This window comes from Cinclus cinclus, chromosome Z (genome assembly GCF_963662255.1).
Source record: "Cinclus cinclus chromosome Z, bCinCin1.1, whole genome shotgun sequence".
NCBI lineage: Eukaryota > Metazoa > Chordata > Aves > Passeriformes > Cinclidae > Cinclus > Cinclus cinclus.
Window position 1 is genome coordinate 84639074 of NC_085084.1, and position 17547 is coordinate 84656620.

At 33.7% G+C, this 17547-nt stretch overlaps 1 protein-coding gene across 1 annotated transcript in view; it reads right to left on the reverse strand.

The window, feature by feature from the left end:
- The window catches only part of TCF4 (transcription factor 4), a 145471-nt gene that overhangs the window by 7509 nt on the left and 120415 nt on the right, over nucleotides 1–17547 (reverse strand). Inside the window, 6 exon segments of the mRNA XM_062513990.1 lie at nucleotides 64–226; nucleotides 2384–2519; nucleotides 3575–3793; nucleotides 8192–8265; nucleotides 12035–12113; nucleotides 13072–13139. Of these exon segments, the coding sequence (XP_062369974.1) occupies nucleotides 64–226; nucleotides 2384–2519; nucleotides 3575–3793; nucleotides 8192–8265; nucleotides 12035–12113; nucleotides 13072–13139 (739 nt within the window).

Below are 17547 nucleotides of genomic sequence, written 5' to 3' on the forward strand. Positions count from 1 at the left end.
TTTTTCCCCAATTTTTTTCCCAATTTCCCCCCGTTTTTCCCCACTTTTCCCATTTCCCGTTACCTAGATCTTGACCTAGTAATGGATTTGATCTCCTTCTTCTCCTCTTCCAATTTCTTCTCCTCTGCCCCTTTTGGCTCCTGCAAATTTTCGTCGCCTTCGTCGTCGGATTTAATTTCCGAGCTCCCCGAGCTCACGCTCTGCCCCTGCAGTGCCGAGGGAATTCCTGGAAAAAAAAAATGGGAATTTTGCCCAATTTTTCCCCCTTTTATTCCTGATTTTTCCCCGTTTTTTTCCAGAATTTTTTCCCCATTTTTTCCCCATTTTTCCCTATTTTTCACCATTTTTTTCTGATTTTTTTTCCCCATTTTTTCCCGATTTTTTCCCCATTTTTTCCCTATTTTTCCCCATTTTTTCTGATTTTTCCCCTTTTTTTTCTGATTTTTCCCCGTTTTTTTCCGGAATTTTTTCCCCATTTTTTCCCTATTTTTCCCCATTTTTTTCTGATTTTTTCCCCATTGTTTTCTGATTTTTCCCCGTTTTTTTCCAGAATTTTTTCTCCATTTTTTCTCTCTTTTCCCTCATTTTTTTCTGATTTTTTTTCCCATTTTTTCTGATTTTTCCCCATTTTTTCCGGAATTTTTTCCCATTTTTTCCTGTTTTTTTCCCATTTTTTTTTCTGATTTTTCCCCATTTTTCCCGGAATTTTTTCCCATCTTTTCCCAAAGTTTCCCCATTTTTTCCTGATTTTTTCCCCATTTTTTCCTGATTTTTCCCCCATTTTTTCCTGATTTTTTTCCCATTTTTTTCTGAATTTTTTCTCAATTTTTTCCTCAATTTTTCCCAGTTTTTTCTGAATTTTTTCCCATTTTTTTTCTCAATTTCCCCCCCATTTTTACTGTTTTTTTCCCCCATTTTACCCTGAGTTTTTTCCCCATTTTTCCCATTTTTTTCTGATTTTTAAAGGATTTTTTTTCCTGATTTTTTCCTATTTTTTCATGATTTTTCCTTAAATTTTTCCCCCTTTTCCCCCTGATTTTTCTCCCCAATTTTTCCTGATTTTTCCCCTTTTTTTGATTTTTTTTCCTGATTTTTTTTTCCTGCTTTTTCCTGATTTTCTTCCAAAATTTTCGCTTTTTATCTCGATTTTTTTCCCATTTTTTTCGTGAATTTATTTCCCTTTTTTCATATTTTCCCCGATTTTTTTACATTATTTCTTCTGATTTTTTACCTTTTTTTTCTCTTTTTTTTCCCCGTTTTTTTTTCCAGATTTTTTCCCCCTTTTTTTCTGATTTTTTCCCGTTTTTTTCCAGATTTTTCCCCATTTTTTTCTTAATATTTTTTTTTTCCCCGTTTTTTTCCCAATTTTTTTTCCTTTTTTTTTTTTTTTTTGAATTTTGAGATTTGTTTTGGGAATTTCTTGGGAAATTTTGGGAAAGTTTTTTATGGAATTTTAACAACACAGAAATTCTATAATGCAACAAATTTTTGAGAAATTTTAAGGAATTTGAATATGGGAAATTTCTTTTGGAATTTGACCAATTTTTAGGGAATTTTTTGGGAAATTTTCGGGGATTTTTGGAGAAATTTAGGAAATTTCAACCACACAAAAAATTCACTTTTTTTTTAATTACTGAATTTTTTGGGATTTACCAAAATTTGGGTGGGGGAAAAAATGGGAATTTTTTTTTTTTTTTCGATTTTGGAATTTTTTGGGGGGAATTTTTCGGGAAATTTTGAGGAATTTCTTGGGAAATTTTGGGGAATTTCAATAATATTGGAAACTCTGGAATTTCTTTTAATTTGGGGAAATTTGGGGGATTTTTTGGGGTTTTTTTGGGGGGGTAAATTTTGGGGAATTATAATAATACGGGAAATTCAGGAATTTTTTTTATTTGGGGATTTTTGGGGAATTTTTGGCACGTTCTCAGGAAAATTTTGTGGAAATTTTGGGGGTAAATTTGGGGAATTTTAACAATATGGGAAATTCAGGAATTTTTTTGGAATTATTTTGGACATTTCTTGAAAAACTTTTAAAATTTCCTTGTTCAAATCTTAAGGAACTTCATCGATATTGAAAAAACCTGAATTCTTAAATTTTATTTTTTGATTTGGCAATTTTAGGGAATTTTGGGAATATGGGAAATCTATGCTTTTTTTTTTTTTTTTTTTTTAAATTCCTGAATTTTTTGCTGATTTTTTCGGCAACGTCTTCGGGAACTTGAGGGATTTCTTGGGCAATTTTTGGGAATTTTTGCAACGGGCCAAATTTGGGATTTCTTTTCGGAATCGGGGGATTTTTTCGGTACTTTTGGGATTATTTTTGGGTTTTTCTTGGTTTTTGTTTTTTTTTTTTTTTTTTCCTGGTGGAATCCACTCTCACCCCTGTAAGGATCTTGGGGCGGGTTGAGCTCCGGCGACGTCGCCGACGGCACCGGCAGCGTCGGCACCGGCACCTGGCTGGGAACCAGGGAGTGGCTCCCGCGGATCCCGACGCCGTCCTCGCGGTGAGCGCCCACCTGAGGTGACACCAAATCCCAAAAGTCTGGGGAAAGCCCCTAAAAAAATCTGGGAATTCTCAGTTCTGGAGGGGGAAGGGAGCTGAGGAATGAAAAGTTCCTGTGGGGTATTCCCAGATTTCTGTTTCCAGATTTCCAACACCAATCCCGTTAAAATTCCCATTCCCAGATTTCCAATCCCCAATCCCGTTAAAAATTCCCGTTCCAGTCCCACATTCCCATTCCCAGATTTCCAATCCCGTTAAAAATTCCCGTTCCAGTCCCACATTCCCGTTCCCAGATTTCCAATCCCCAGTCCCGTTAAAAATTCCCATTCCAGTCCCACATTCCCATTCCCAGATTTCCAATCCCGTTAAAATTCCCGTTCCAGTCCCACATTCCCATTCCCAGATTTCCAATCCCGTTAAAATTCCCGTTCCAGTCCCACATTCCCATTCCCAGATTTCCAATCCCGTTAAAATTCCCGTTCCAGTCCCACATTCCCGTTCCCAGATTTCCAATCCCCAATCCCGTTAAAAATTCCCGTTCCAGTCTCACATTCCCATTCCCATTTTAAATCCCATTCTAATTCCCATTCCGATCATTCCCATTCTAATTCCCATAATTCCCCAAATTCCCTTTATTCCCATAATTCCCATCACATTCCCATTCCATATTCCCATTCCCATTATAATTCCCGTATTCCCAAAAACATTCCCATTCCCATAATTCCCATTATAATTCCCATTCCCATTACAATTCCCATAATTCTCATTCCCATAATTCCCATAAATCCCATTCCCATAATTCCCATTGCCATGATAATTCCCATAAAACCCATTCCCATAATTCCCATTCCCATAATTCCCATTCCCGTAATTCCCATTCCCATGATAATTCCTATAAAACCCATTCCCATAATTCCCATTCCCATAAATCCCATTCCCATAATTCCCATTATAATTCAAATCATTCCCATTCCCATGATAATTCCTATAAAACCCATTCCCATAAATCCCATCCCCCACATTCCCAATCCCCCAAAATTCCCCCGAAACTCCCCCAACCCCCCTCACCATCAACGCGTGCCGATTGGCCAAGAGCCCGGTGCCGTAACCTCCGGCCAACCCGGCCATGGCGCCATTGTGCGCGGCGGCCGCGGCGGCGGCGGCTCCGATGATCCCGTGCATTTCCCCGTGCCCGGCGGCCATGGCCGGCGCTGATCCCACCGCGTGGTTCCGTAAAACGTGGATGGCGTCGTCCAGACGTTCCAGGCGATCCTCGATCCGGCTCTGCTGCCGAAGAACAATCCCAAAAGAACGTCGGGAATCGACGGATCGGCGACGAACGGGAGGGGGTCGTCGCGTTTGGGATTGCTGGAATCTTTGGGGTTGGGTTGGATCGTTGGGTTGGGTTTGGATCATTGATTTTGGGTTGAGTTGGATCGTTGGGGTTGGGTTTGGGAGAATCTTTGGGGTTGGGTTGGATCGTTTGGTTTGGTTTGGGGTCGGATTGTAGAGTTTGGGTTGGGTTGGATCGATGGGGTAGGGTTTGGATCATTGAGTTTGGGTTGGGTTGGATTGTTGGGGTTGGGTTTGGATCATTGAGTTTGGGTTGGGTTGGATCGTTGGGGTTGGGTTTGGGAGAATCTTTGGGGTTGGGTTGGATCGTTGGGTTTGGGAACGGATCGTAGAGTTTGGGTTGGGTTGGATCGATGGGGTAGGGTTTGGATCATTGAGTTTGGGTTGGGTTGGATCGTTGGGGTTGGGTTTGGGAGAATCTTTGGGGTTGGGTTGGATTGGATCGTTGGGTTGGGTTTGGGAACGGATCGTAGAGTTTGGGTTGGGTTGGATCGTTGGGGTTGGGTTTGGGAGAATCTTTGGGGTTGGATTGGATCGTTGGGTTGGGTTTGGGAACGGATCGTAGAGTTTGGGTTGGGTTTGGATCATTGAGTTTGGGTTGGGTTGGATCGTTGGGGTTGGATCATTGGGGTTGGGTTTGGGAGAATCTTTGGGGTTGGGTTGGATCGTTGGGTTGGGTTTGGGATCGGATTGTAGAGTTTGGGATCGGAATGTAATCATTGAGTTTGGGATTGGGGTCGTTGAGTTTGTGTTTGGGATCGGTTCGTTGAGTTTGGGATTGGATTGGGTTGGATCATGGGGGTTTGGGTTGGGATGGGATGGTTGAGATGGGATTGGATTGGGTTGGACCTTTGGGACTGGATCATTGAGTTTGGGATTTGGGAACAGATCGTTGAGTTTGTGATTGGGGTCGGATCGTTGACTTCGGGATTGGCTTGAGTTGGGTTTGGATCGTTGGGTTTGGGATGGGATCGTTGGGTTTGGGATGGGATCGTTGGGTTTGGGGTCGCATCGTTGGGTTTGGGATGGGATCGTTGGGTTTGGGATGGGATCGTTGGGTTTGGGGTGGGATCGTTGGGTTTGGGAACAGATCGTTGGGTTTGGGATGGGATCGTTGGGTTTGGGGTCGCATCGTTGGGTTTGGGGTGGGATCGTTGGGTTTGGGATGGGATCGTTGGGTTTGGGATGGGATCGTTGGGTTTGGGGTGGGATCGTTGGGTTTGGGATGGGATCGTTGGGTTTGGGGTGGGATCGTTGGGTTTGGGATGGGATCGTTGGGTTTGGGATGGGATCGTTGGGTTTGGGGTGGGATCGTTGGGTTTGGGATGGGATCGTTGGGTTTGGGATGGGATCGTTGGGTTTGGGATGGGATCGTTGGGTTTGGGGTGGGATCGTTGGGTTTGGGATGGGATCGTTGGGTTTGGGGTCGTGTCGTTGGGTTTGGGATGGGATCGTTGGGTTTGGGATGGGATCGTTGGGTTTGGGATGGGATCGTTGGGTTTGGGATGGGATCGTTGGGTTTGGGGTGGGATCGTTGGGTTTGGGGTGGGATCGTTGGGTTTGGGGTGGGATCGTTGGGTTTGGGATGGGATCGTTGGGTTTGGGGTGGGATCGTTGGGTTTGGGATGGGATCGTTGGGTTTGGGGTGGGATCGTTGGGTTTGGGGTGGGATCGTTGGGTTTGGGGTCGCATCGTTGGGTTTGGGGTGGGATCGTTGGGTTTGGGATGGGATCGTTGGGTTTGGGATGGGATCGTTGGGTTTGGGGTGGGATCGTTGGGTTTGGGGTGGGATCGTTGGGTTTGGGATGGGATCGTTGGGTTTGGGATGGGATCGTTGGGTTTGGGATGGGATCGTTGGGTTTGGGGTGGGATCGTTGGGTTTGGGGTGGGATCGTTGGGTTTGGGGTGGGATCGTTGGGTTTGGGATGGGATCGTTGGGTTTGGGATGGGATCGTTGGGTTTGGGGTCGCATCGTTGGGTTTGGGATGGGATCGTTGGGTTTGGGGTCGCGTCGTTGGGTTTGGGATGGGATCGTTGGGTTTGGGGTGGGATCGTTGGGTTTGGGATGGGATCGTTGGGTTTGGGGTGGGATCGTTGGGTTTGGGATGGGATCGTTGGGTTTGGGATGGGATCGTTGGGTTTGGGGTGGGATCGTTGGGTTTGGGATGGGATCGTTGGGTTTGGGATGGGATCGTTGGGTTTGGGATGGGATCGTTGGGTTTGGGATGGGATCGTTGGGTTTGGGATGGGATCGTTGGGTTTGGGGTGGGATCGTTGGGTTTGGGATGGGATCGTTGGGTTTGGGGTGGGATCGTTGGGTTTGGGATGGGATCGTTGGGTTTGGGGTGGGATCGTTGGGTTTGGGGTGGGATCGTTGGGTTTGGGGTCGCATCGTTGGGTTTGGGGTGGGATCGTTGGGTTTGGGATGGGATCGTTGGGTTTGGGATGGGATCGTTGGGTTTGGGATGGGATCGTTGGGTTTGGGGTGGGATCGTTGGGTTTGGGATGGGATCGTTGGGTTTGGGGTCGCGTCGTTGGGTTTGCATTTTTTAATTAAAATCCTTGAATTTTCCTCCAATTTGGGACTTCCAAGATCCCAAAAATTCCTTCATCGAGATCCCAAATTCCCACTTTTGGTTTTGGGATCCCAACGGGAAAATCCCAAAAGTTTGGAAATCTCAGATCCCGAGAGGAAAATCCCAAAAGATTTTTTTTTTCTTTTTATTTTATATTTTGGAAAATTTTAGTAATTTTTTTTTTTAATTTTTGGGGCATTTCGGAAAAATTTTTTGGGAATTTTTAATTTTTTTTAGAATTTTTTATGTTTTTTTTTTTTAATTTTTGGGGGAATTTTAGGAAAAAAAATTTTGGGGGTTTTTTGAGAGTTTTTTTGGCGAATTTTTGGGAATTTTTAGATTTTTTTTTTAGGATTTAAGAAAAAATTTTGGAATATTTTTGGTGAATTATTTGGGATTTTGTCTTTTTTAATTTTGGGGGATTTCAGAAGAATTTCTTAGGGAATTTTTTTTGGAATAATTTGGGAATTTTTAGGATTTTTTTTTTTCATTTTGGGGAATTTTTTTTTTTTTTTTTTTAACTTTGATGGATTTCGGGGAATTTTTTCGGGGATTTTCGTGGTGTTTTTGAGGGAATTTTCTGGAATTTTCCGTAATTTTGGGAGAACTTTTGGGGAAATGTATTTTTTTTTTTTTTAATTTTTTGAGGAATTTTTTTTGGGAATTTTGGGGCATTTACAAAAAAAAATTTGGGAATTTTGGGGAAATTTTATTATTTTTTTCTCTTTTTAATTTTAAGGGATTTTGGGACAATTTTTGTGGGATTTTTTTTGCGATTTTTAAAGTTTATTTTTTCAGGAATATTTGGGATTTTTTTTTTTTTAATATTTCAGATTTTTGAGAAATTTTTTTTTTTGGGGGGGATTTTTAGGGCCAGAAAAAGACAAATCAACCGCACTTAATTAACAAATTAATTAATTAACAACACCGCTAATTAAAACCAACTCCAGGATCCCTCATCCTAACATTTTCCAATGGGGGAAAAACAACAACAACAACAAAAAAAAAACGGGAAAAAAACGGGAAAAAAAAAGGGGAAAAAACGGGAAAAAAACGGGGAAAAAACAGGAAAAAAATGGGAAAAAAACCGGGAAAAAACAGTAAAAAAAATCGGGAAAAAACCGCTACGGATGTAACGAAACTCCCAAAATAATAATTAAAGATAAATTAATTAATGGAGTTAATTAACGAGGTCGTTAATTAAGAGGAAGGTGAGGATCCCTGATCCCAAAATTCCTGATTTTTTGATGTGGAAAAAACGGGAAAAAAACGGGAAAAAATTGGGGAAAAAAATCGGGAAAAAAATGGGAAAAAACGGGAAAAAAACCGGGATATAATTAAAGATAAATTAATTAATGGAGTTAATTAACGAGGTCGTTAATTAAGAGGAGGGTGAGGATCCCTGATCCCAAAATTCTTGATTTTCTGATAAGGAAAAAACAGGAAAAAAAATGGGGAAAAAACAGGAAAAAAATGGGAAAAAAACGGGAAAAAAATCGGGAAAAAACCGCTACGGATGTAACGAAACTCCCAAAATAATAATTAATGATAAATTAATTAATGGAGTTAATTAACGAGGTCATTAATTAAGAGGAAGATGAAGATCTCTGATTTTTTGATGGGGAAAAAAATGGGAAAAAAAAAAGGTGAAAAAATCGCTACGGATGTAACGAAAAATCGTGAGGAGAAAAAGCAATTAATGATGGGGATTAATTAACGGATTAATTAATTCCGGAGGTCGTTAACGAAGACGTACCAAAGAGTGCAAGGGCCCCTCGTAATTGGGAGACGAAGACGTTTGAGCTCCATTCCTGGACCAGGCAGCTGCGCCTGCTCCGGGGTGAAAAAGGAAAAACCAAACGGGAATCGGCGTTAGGAAAAATAAAAATATCCTCCCGAAATAACATCGAAATGAGAATGGAAATGGAAATGAAAATGGAAATGGAAATGAAAATGGAAATGAGAATTAAAATTAAAATGGAAATGGAAATGGAAATGAGAATGGAAATTAAAATTGAAATGGAAACGGAAATGGAAATGGAAATTAAAATTAAAATGGAAATGAGAATTAAAATTAAAATTAAAATTAAAATGGAAACGGAAATGAGAATGGAAATTAAAATTAGAATGGAAATGAAAATGAAAATGGAAATGGAAATGAAAATGGAAATGAGAATTAAAATTAAAATGGAAATGGAAATGGAAATGAGAATGGAAATTAAAATTGAAATGGAAATGAAAATTAAAATTAAAATGGAAACGGAAATGAGAATGGAAATTAAAATGGAAACGGAAATGAGAATGGAGATGAGAATGAAAATGGAAATAAAAATGGAAATATCCCCCCAAAATAACATCGAAATGAGAATGAAAGTGGAAATAAAAATGGAAATGGAAATGAGAATTAAAATTAAAATGGAAATGGAAATGGAAATGGAAATGAGAATGGAAATTAAAATTGAAATTAAAATTAAAACGGAAACGGAAATGAGAATGGAGATGAAAATGAAAATGGAAATGGAAATTAAAATTAAAATGGAAATGAGAATTAAAATTAAAATGGAAATGGAAACGGAAATGAGAATGGAAATTAAAATAAAAATGGAAATGAAAACGGAAATGAGAATGGAAATTAAAATTAAAATTAAAATTAAAATTAAAATTAAAATGGAAACGGAAATGACAATGGAGATGAAAATGAAAATGGAAATGGAAATTAAAATTAAAATGGAAATGAGAATTAAAATGGAAATGGAAACGGAAATGAGAATGGAAATTAAAATAAAAATGGAAATGAAAACGGAAATGAGAATGGAGATGAAAATGAAAATGGAAATATCCCCCCAAAATAACATCGAAATGAGAATGAAAGTGGAAATGGAAATGGAAATTAAAATTAAAATGGAAATGAGAATTAAAATTAAAATTAAAATTAAAATGGAAATGGAAATGAGAATGGAAATTAAAATTAAAATGGAAACGGAAATGAGAATGGAGATGAAAATGAAAATGGAAATGGAAATTAGAATTAAAATGGAAATGAAAATTAAAATTAAAATGGAAACAGAAATGAGAATGGAAATGGAAATAAAAATAAAAATATCCCCCCAAAATAACATCAAAATGAGAATGAAAGTGGAAATAAAAATGGAAATGGAAATTAAAATTAAAATGGAAATGAGAATTAAAATTAAAATGGAAATGGAAATGAGAATGGAAATGAAAATATCCCCCCAAAAAATAAAAATGAAAATGAAAATGAAAATAAAAATAAAATAAAAATGAAAATGAAAATGGAAATGGAAATGAAAATGGAAATTAAAATTAAAATGGAAATGAAAATATCCCCCCAAAAAATAAAAATGAAAATGAAAATAAAAATAAAATAAAAATGGAAATGAAAATGGAAAAGAAAATCAAAATAAAAATGAAAATATCCATCCAAAAAAATAAAAATGAAAATGAAAATAAAAATTAAAATTAAAATTAAAATAAAAAAGAAAAGAAAAATAAAATAAAAATGAAAATTAAAAATGAAAATGAAAATTAAAAATCAAAATAAAAATGGAAATGAGAATGAGAATGGAAATGAAAATGAAAATGAAAATAAAAATAACAGTAATAAAAAAAAATAAAAACAATAAAAATAACAATAAATATAACAATAAAAATAACAATGAAAATAAAAATAACAATAAACAAAAGTAAAAATAAAAGTAAAAATAAAAATAAAAATGAAAATAAAAATATCCCCAGCAAAATAAAAATAAAAATAAAAATAACAATAAAAATAACCATAAAATAAAATAAAAATAAAAATAAAAATAAAAATAATGATTAAAAGAAAAGAAAATCCCATTAAAAAATCCCTAAAAAAAATCCCTCAAAAAATCCTCAAAAAATCCCCAAAAATTCCCCCCAAAAAATCCCAAAAAATCCTCAAAAAATCCCCAAAAAATCCCCAAAAAATCACAAAAAAATCCCAAAAAATCCTCAAAAAGTCGCTAAAAATTCCCAATAAAATCCCCCCAAAAATAACCATGAAAATCTCCAAAAAATCCTCTAAAATTCCCCCAAAATCCCCAAAAAACGCCCAAAAAATCCATAAAAAAATTCCCAAAAAATCCCCAAAAAATCCCTAAAAAAATCCCCAAAAAATCCTCAAAAATCCCCAAAAAATCCGAAAAAAATCTCCAAAAAAATCTCCAAAAAAATCGCTAAAAAATCTCTCCAAAAATCCCTAAAAAGTCCCAAAAAATCCCTAAAAAAATCCCTAAAAAAATCCCAAAAAATCCCCAAAAAATCCCTAAAAAAATCCCACAAAATCCCTAAAAAAATCCCCAAAAAAATCCCTAAAAAATCCCAAAAAATCCCCAAAAAATCGCAAAAAAATCCCAAAAAATCCCAAAAAATCCTAAAAAATCCCCCTAAAAAATCCCAAAAAATCCCTAAAATATCCCCAAAAAATCCCAAAAAAAATCCCCAAAAAATCATGAAAAAAATCCCTAAAAAATACCCAAAAAACCCCAAAAAATCATCAAAAAATCGCAAAAAAATCCCAAAAAATCCCCCCAAAAATCCCTTAAAAAATCCCCCCAAAATCCCTTAAAAAATCCCCAAAAAAATCCCCAAAAAATCCCTAAAATAATCCCCAAAAAAATCCCTAAAAAAAATCCCAAAAAATCCCAAAAAAATCCCAAAAAATCCCCAAAAATTCCTCAAAAAATCCCAAAAAATCCCTAAAAAATCTCTAAAATAATCCCCCCAAAAAAATCCCTAAAAAAACCTCAAAAAATCCCTAAAAAAAATCCCACAAAATCCCCAAAAAACCCCAAAAAATCATCAAAAAATCGCAAAAAAATCCCAAAAAATCCCCCAAAAATCCCTAAAAAAATCCCCCCAAAATCCCTAAAAAAATCCCACAAAATCCCTAAAAAATCCCCAAAAAAATCCCTAAAAAATCCCAAAAAAATCCCTAAAAAATCCTAAAAAATTCCCCTAAAAAAATCACAAAAAATCCCCCAAAAATCCCTTAAAAAACCCCAAAAAATCCCTAAAAATCCCCAAAAAAATCCCTAAAAATCCCCCAAAAAATCCCAAAAAACCCCTAAAAAATCCCCCAAAAAATCATGAAAAAAATCCCCAAAAAATACCCAAAAAACCCCAAAAAATCCCTAAAACAACCCCAAAAAATCCCTAAAAATCCCCAAAAAAATCCCAAAAAACCCCTAAAAAATCCCCAAAAAATCATGAAAAAAATCCCTAAAAAATCCCAAAAAATCCCTAAAAAAATCCCCAAAAAATCATGAAAAAAATCCCCAAAAAACCCCAAAAAATCCCTAAAAAAATCCCAAAAAATCCCTAAAAATCCCCAAAAAAATCCCAAAAAACCCCAAAAAATCCCCAAAAAAATCCCCAAAAACCCCCAAAAAAATCCCCCAATGAATTAAAAAAAATCCCTCCCCCCAACCTCCCGGCGACTTGATCCATTCCTTTATTACAATCACAAATTAATTAAATTAATCAATCAAGCAATTAATGAAATTCTCATTTTTTCTATTCTATTTTTTTTTATTAATTAATTAAAATTTCACGATACCTGCGAGAGAAGGGGGAGACCCCACGGGAGTCGAAGGATTGGACGGGAAGCTGCTGTTGGTGTGGTCTGGTGAATAAATCTTGAAAACATTAATTAACTCATTAATTAATTAATTCATTAATTCATTCATTCATTCATTCATTAATTCATTCATTCATTCATTCATTCATTCATTCATTCATTCATTAATTCATTCATTCATTTATTCATTCATTAATTCATAAATTCATTCATAAATTCATTCATTCATTCATTCATTCATTCATTCATTCATTCAATCGAGATTAATTAAAAATTTTTAATGGGAATTTTTGGCTCGAAATCGGATTTTTCCCCAGGAATTTCCCTCCTAAAATCGGATTTTTAAAATTCCATTTTTTGGTCTCCAACTCCCATTTTTTAATCCAGATTTTAATTAAGTTTCATTAATTAAAAACCGTTAATTAATTAATTAATTCGGGATTAATTCCATTTTTTTTCATTAAAAATTCCATTTTTTTGCCCTAAAATTTGATTTTTTTTCCCAATTTTTTCCCCTTTTTTTTCCCCCCTTTTTTTTCCCTCATTCCCAAAAAATTCCAATTTTACAAAAAATTTGGGAATTTTTGGGGGAAAAAAATTTGGGAATTTTCACAAAAAAATTCCTTGATCCGACCCTTAAATTTTCATTTTTAATCAAAATTTTAATTTTTTTCTTTAAAATTCCATTTTTTTGACCTAAAATTCAAAAATTTTTCCCATTTTGTTTCCTCATTCCCAAAAATTCCAATTTTACAAAAATTTGGGAATTTTCACCAAAAAAAAATTCCTTGATCCGAGCCCTTAAAATTTTCAATTTTTAATCAAAAATTTTAATTTTTTTTCTTTAAAATTCCATTTTTTCCACCTAAAATTCGATTTTTTTTTCCCGATTTTTTTCCCATTTTTTTTTTTTAATTTCCTCGCATTCCTAAAAAATGCTAATTTTATAAAATTATGGAAGAAAATTTGGGAATTTTTTTGGTTTTTTTTGGGAAAAAGAAATTTTTTTTCCTTACGGAAGCGAGAGCTTTTCCCAAAGCGTCTCCGGTCTGGGAACTTCCGGCGGCTCCGTTGCCTCGGTTGGCTGCAAAAAAAAAAATAAAAAAATAAAAATAAAAATAATTTTGGGTGGAAAAATCCCAAATTTGGGGGTTTTTAGGAAAAATGGGAATTTTAGGGGGAAAAAATTTGGGATTTTTAGGGCGAAAATTGGGATTTTGGGGGAAAAATCGGGATTTTTTAGGGAGGAAAATGAGAATTTTCGGGGAGGTTTTGGGGGGAAAATTGGAATTTTTGGGGAATTTTTTGGGAATTTTTGGGAATTTTATGGGACTTTTTGGGGGAAAAATGGGAAATTTTGGGGAGTTTTTTGGGAATTTTTAGGGGAAAATTGGGAATATTAAGGAATTTTTTGGGAATTTTTTGGGAATTTTTGGGGGAAAATCGGGAAATTTTTGGGAATTTTCTGGGAATTTTTAGGGGAAGAATGGGGAAATTTTGGGGAATTTTTTAGGGAATTTTTGGGAATTTTGTGGGAAGTTTTTGAGGGAAAATGGGGAATTTTTGGGGGAAAAATTGGGATTTTTTAGGGAGGAAAATGAGAATTTTCGGGGAGGTTTTGGGGGAAAATTGGAATTTTTGGGGAATTTTTTGGGAATTTTTGGGAATTTTATGGGACTTTTTGGGGGAAAAATGGGAAATTTTGGGGAGTTTTTTGGGAATTTTTAGGGGAAAATTGGGAATATTAAGGAATTTTTTGGGAATTTTTTGGGAATTTTTGGGGGAAAATCGGGAAATTTTTGGGAATTTTGTGGGAATTTTTAGGGGAAGAATGGGGAAATTTTGGGGAATTTTTTAGGGAATTTTTGGGAATTTTGTGGGAAGTTTTTGAGGGAAAATGGGGAATTTTTGGGGGAAAAATTGGGATTTTTTAGGGAGGAAAATGAGAATTTTCGGGGAGGTTTTGGGGGAAAATTGGGAATTTTTGGGGAATTTTTTTGGGAATTTTTGGGGAGGAAAATGGGGATTTTGGGGGAATTTTTTGGGAATTTTTAGGAATTTTATGGGAATTTTTTTGGGAAAAATGGGAAAATTTTGGGCAATTTTTTGGGAGTTTTTGGGAATTTTATGGGACTTTTTGGGGGAAAAATGAGAAATTTTTGAGGAATTTTTTAGGGAATATTTAGGGGAAAATTGGGAATATTAATGAATTTTTTGGGAATTTTTTGGGAATTTTTGGGGGAAAATAGGGAAATTTTTGGGAATTTTGTGGGAATTTTTAGGGGAAGAATGGGGAATTTTTGGGAATTTTTTGGTAATTTTTGGGGAATTTTTTGGGATTTTATGGGACTTTTTTGGGGGAAAAATGGGAAACTTTGGGGAGTTTTTTGGGAATTTTTAGGAATTTTATGGGAATTTTTTGGGGACAAAAATTTGGGATTTTTTGGGCGAAAATTGGGATTTTTGGGAGATTTTTTGGGGAATTCTTGGGGAGAAAAATGGGATTTTTGGGGAATTTTTTGGGAATTTTATGGGAATTTTTTGGGGAAAAATGGGAAATTTTTGAGGAATTTTTTAGGGAATATTTAGGGGAAAATTGGGAATATTAAGGAATTTTTTTGGGAATTTTTGGGGGAAAATACGGGAAATTTTTGGGAATTTTGTGGGAATTTTTAGGGGAAGAATGGGGAAATTTTGGGGAATTTTTTAGGAATTTTTGGGAATTTTGTGGGAAGTTTTTGAGGGAAAATGGGGAATTTTTGGGGGGATTTTTGGGGAAAGAAATTGGGATTTTTTAGGGAGCAAAATGAGAATTTTCGGGGAGGTTTTGGGGGAAAATTGGGGAATTTTATGGGAATTTTTGGGGACAAAAATGGGAATTTTGGGGGATTTTTGGGGGAAAAAATTGGATTTTTTAGGGTGGAAAATGAGAATTTTTGGGGAGGTTTTGGGGGAAAATTGGGAATTTTTTGGGGGGAAAATTGGAATTTTTGGGGAATTTTGTAGGGAATTTTTAGGGGGAAATTGGGAATTTTGTGGAAGTTTTTTGGGAAAAATGGGAAATTTTATGGGAATTTTTGGCGGAAAATTGGGAATTCTTGGGGAAAAATTTGGGATTTTTGGGCGAAAATTGGGATTTTTGGGGGATTTTTGGGGGAAAAATTGGGAATTTTTGGGGAGAAAAATGAGAATTTTCGGGGAATTTTTGGAGCAAAATTGGGAAATTTTTGGGGGGAAAATTGGGAATTTTTGGGGAATTTTTGGGGAGAAAAATGTGAATTTTTTGGGAATTTTATGGGAATTCTTGGGGAGAAAAATGGGAATTTTTGGGGAATTTTTTAGGGAATTTTTGCGGAGAAAAATTGGGAATTTTTGGGGAGAATAGTGGGGTTGTTTTGGGCAAAATTGGGAATTTTTTCGGGAACTTTTGAAAAAAATTGGGAATTTTTGGGAATTTTTTGGGGGGGAAGAAAGGGAACTTTTAGAGGAAAATCGGGAATTTTGGGGATTTTTTTTTTGGAATTTGTGGAGGAAAATTTGGGAATTTTTTGGGGTAAAGTTTGGAAATCTTTTAGGAATTTTTTTTGGAATTTTTGGGGGTAAAGTTTGGAAGTTTTTTTAGGAAATTTTGGGAAAAAATGGGAATTCCGAGATTTTTTTTTTTTTGCCAATTCCTGGATTTCTTTTGGCGAATTCCAGGATTTTTTTTTTGGGAATTCCAAGATTTTTTTTTTTTCCTGATTCCCAGATTTTTTTCCAAATTTCTCCATTTTTTTTTTCCCCGATTCCCAAATTTTTTTGGGGAATTCTTGGATTTTTTTTTTCTTGCCGATTCCCAGATTTTTTCGGGGAATTCCACGATTTTTTTTGGGAATTCTGAGATGTTTTTTTCTTTTTCTGATTCCTGGATTTCTTTAAAAATTCCTAAATTTTTTTGGGAATTCCACCATTTTCTACCCAAATTTGTTTTAAAAATTCCCAAATTTTTTTTTGGGAATTTCTCCATTTTCTCCCCAAATTCCCAAATTTCTTTAAAAATTCCCAATTTTTTTTGGGAATTCCTCCATTTTCTCCCCAAATTCCCAAATTTCTTTAAAAATTCCCAATTTTTTTTGAGAATTCCTCCATTTCCCCCCCAAATTTCTTTAAAAATTCCCAAATTTTTTTTTTTTGGGAATTCCTCCATTTTCTCCCCAAATTTCTTTTAAAAATTCCCAAATTTTTTTTTTTTTGGGAATTCCACCATTTTTCCCCCTCACCAATCCTTGATTTTTTTTTTCCCGCCAAAATTCCCAACATATCTTTATAGATTTTTATATCTTGATATATTTTTATATTTACATTTTTTTATACATTTTTATATCTTGATATATTTTAATAGATTGAGAGTTTTATATTTATTTTTATATTTTTATACATTTATATATATTTATATATTTCTATTTTTATATTTATATATTTATTTTTATATTTTTATATTTATATATTTATACTTTTATATATTTATATATTTATATATTTTATATATGTATATACTTATGTATTTATATATATATTTTTATATTTTTATTTCTATGTTTTTATATTTTTATATTTTTATATATGTATTTTATATATTTATATATAATTATATATGCATATAATTATATTTTTATATTTTTCTATATTTATGGTTTTATATATTTATGTATTTATAGATTTTTTATATTTTTATATTTATATATTTATACTTTTATATATTTATATATTTTTATGTATTTATATATTTATATATTTTTATATTTATATAGTTATATATTTATGTATTTATATTTTTCTATATTTATATTTTTCTATATTTCTATATTTATATATTTTCATACTTTTGTATATTTATATGTATTTATGTATTTATATTTTTATATTTATGTTTTTATATATTTATGTATTTATATATTTATATATTTTTATATATTTATAGTTATATATTTATGTATTTATATTTTTCTATATTTCTATATTTATATATTTATATATTTCCATTTTTTATATATTTTTATATTTATATATTTTAATATTTTTATTTTTATATATTTATGTTTTTATATATTTATGTATTTATATATTTATATATTGATATATTTATATTTTTGTATTTTTATATTTTTGTATTTTTATATTTGTTATACATTTATATATTTATGTATCTATATATTTTTATATTTTTATATTTATACTTTTATATACTTATATATTTATATATTTGTATCGTTATATATTTATATATTTTTAGATATTGATATGTATTTATATATTTATATAGTTATATATTTATGTATTTATATTTTTCTATATTTATATTTTTCTATATTTATATATTCATAATATATATATTTTTCTATATTTATATTTTTCTATATTTATATATATTTATGTATTTATATATTCATATATTTTTATATTTATATTTTTCTATATGTATGTTTTTATATATTTATGTATTTATATATTTT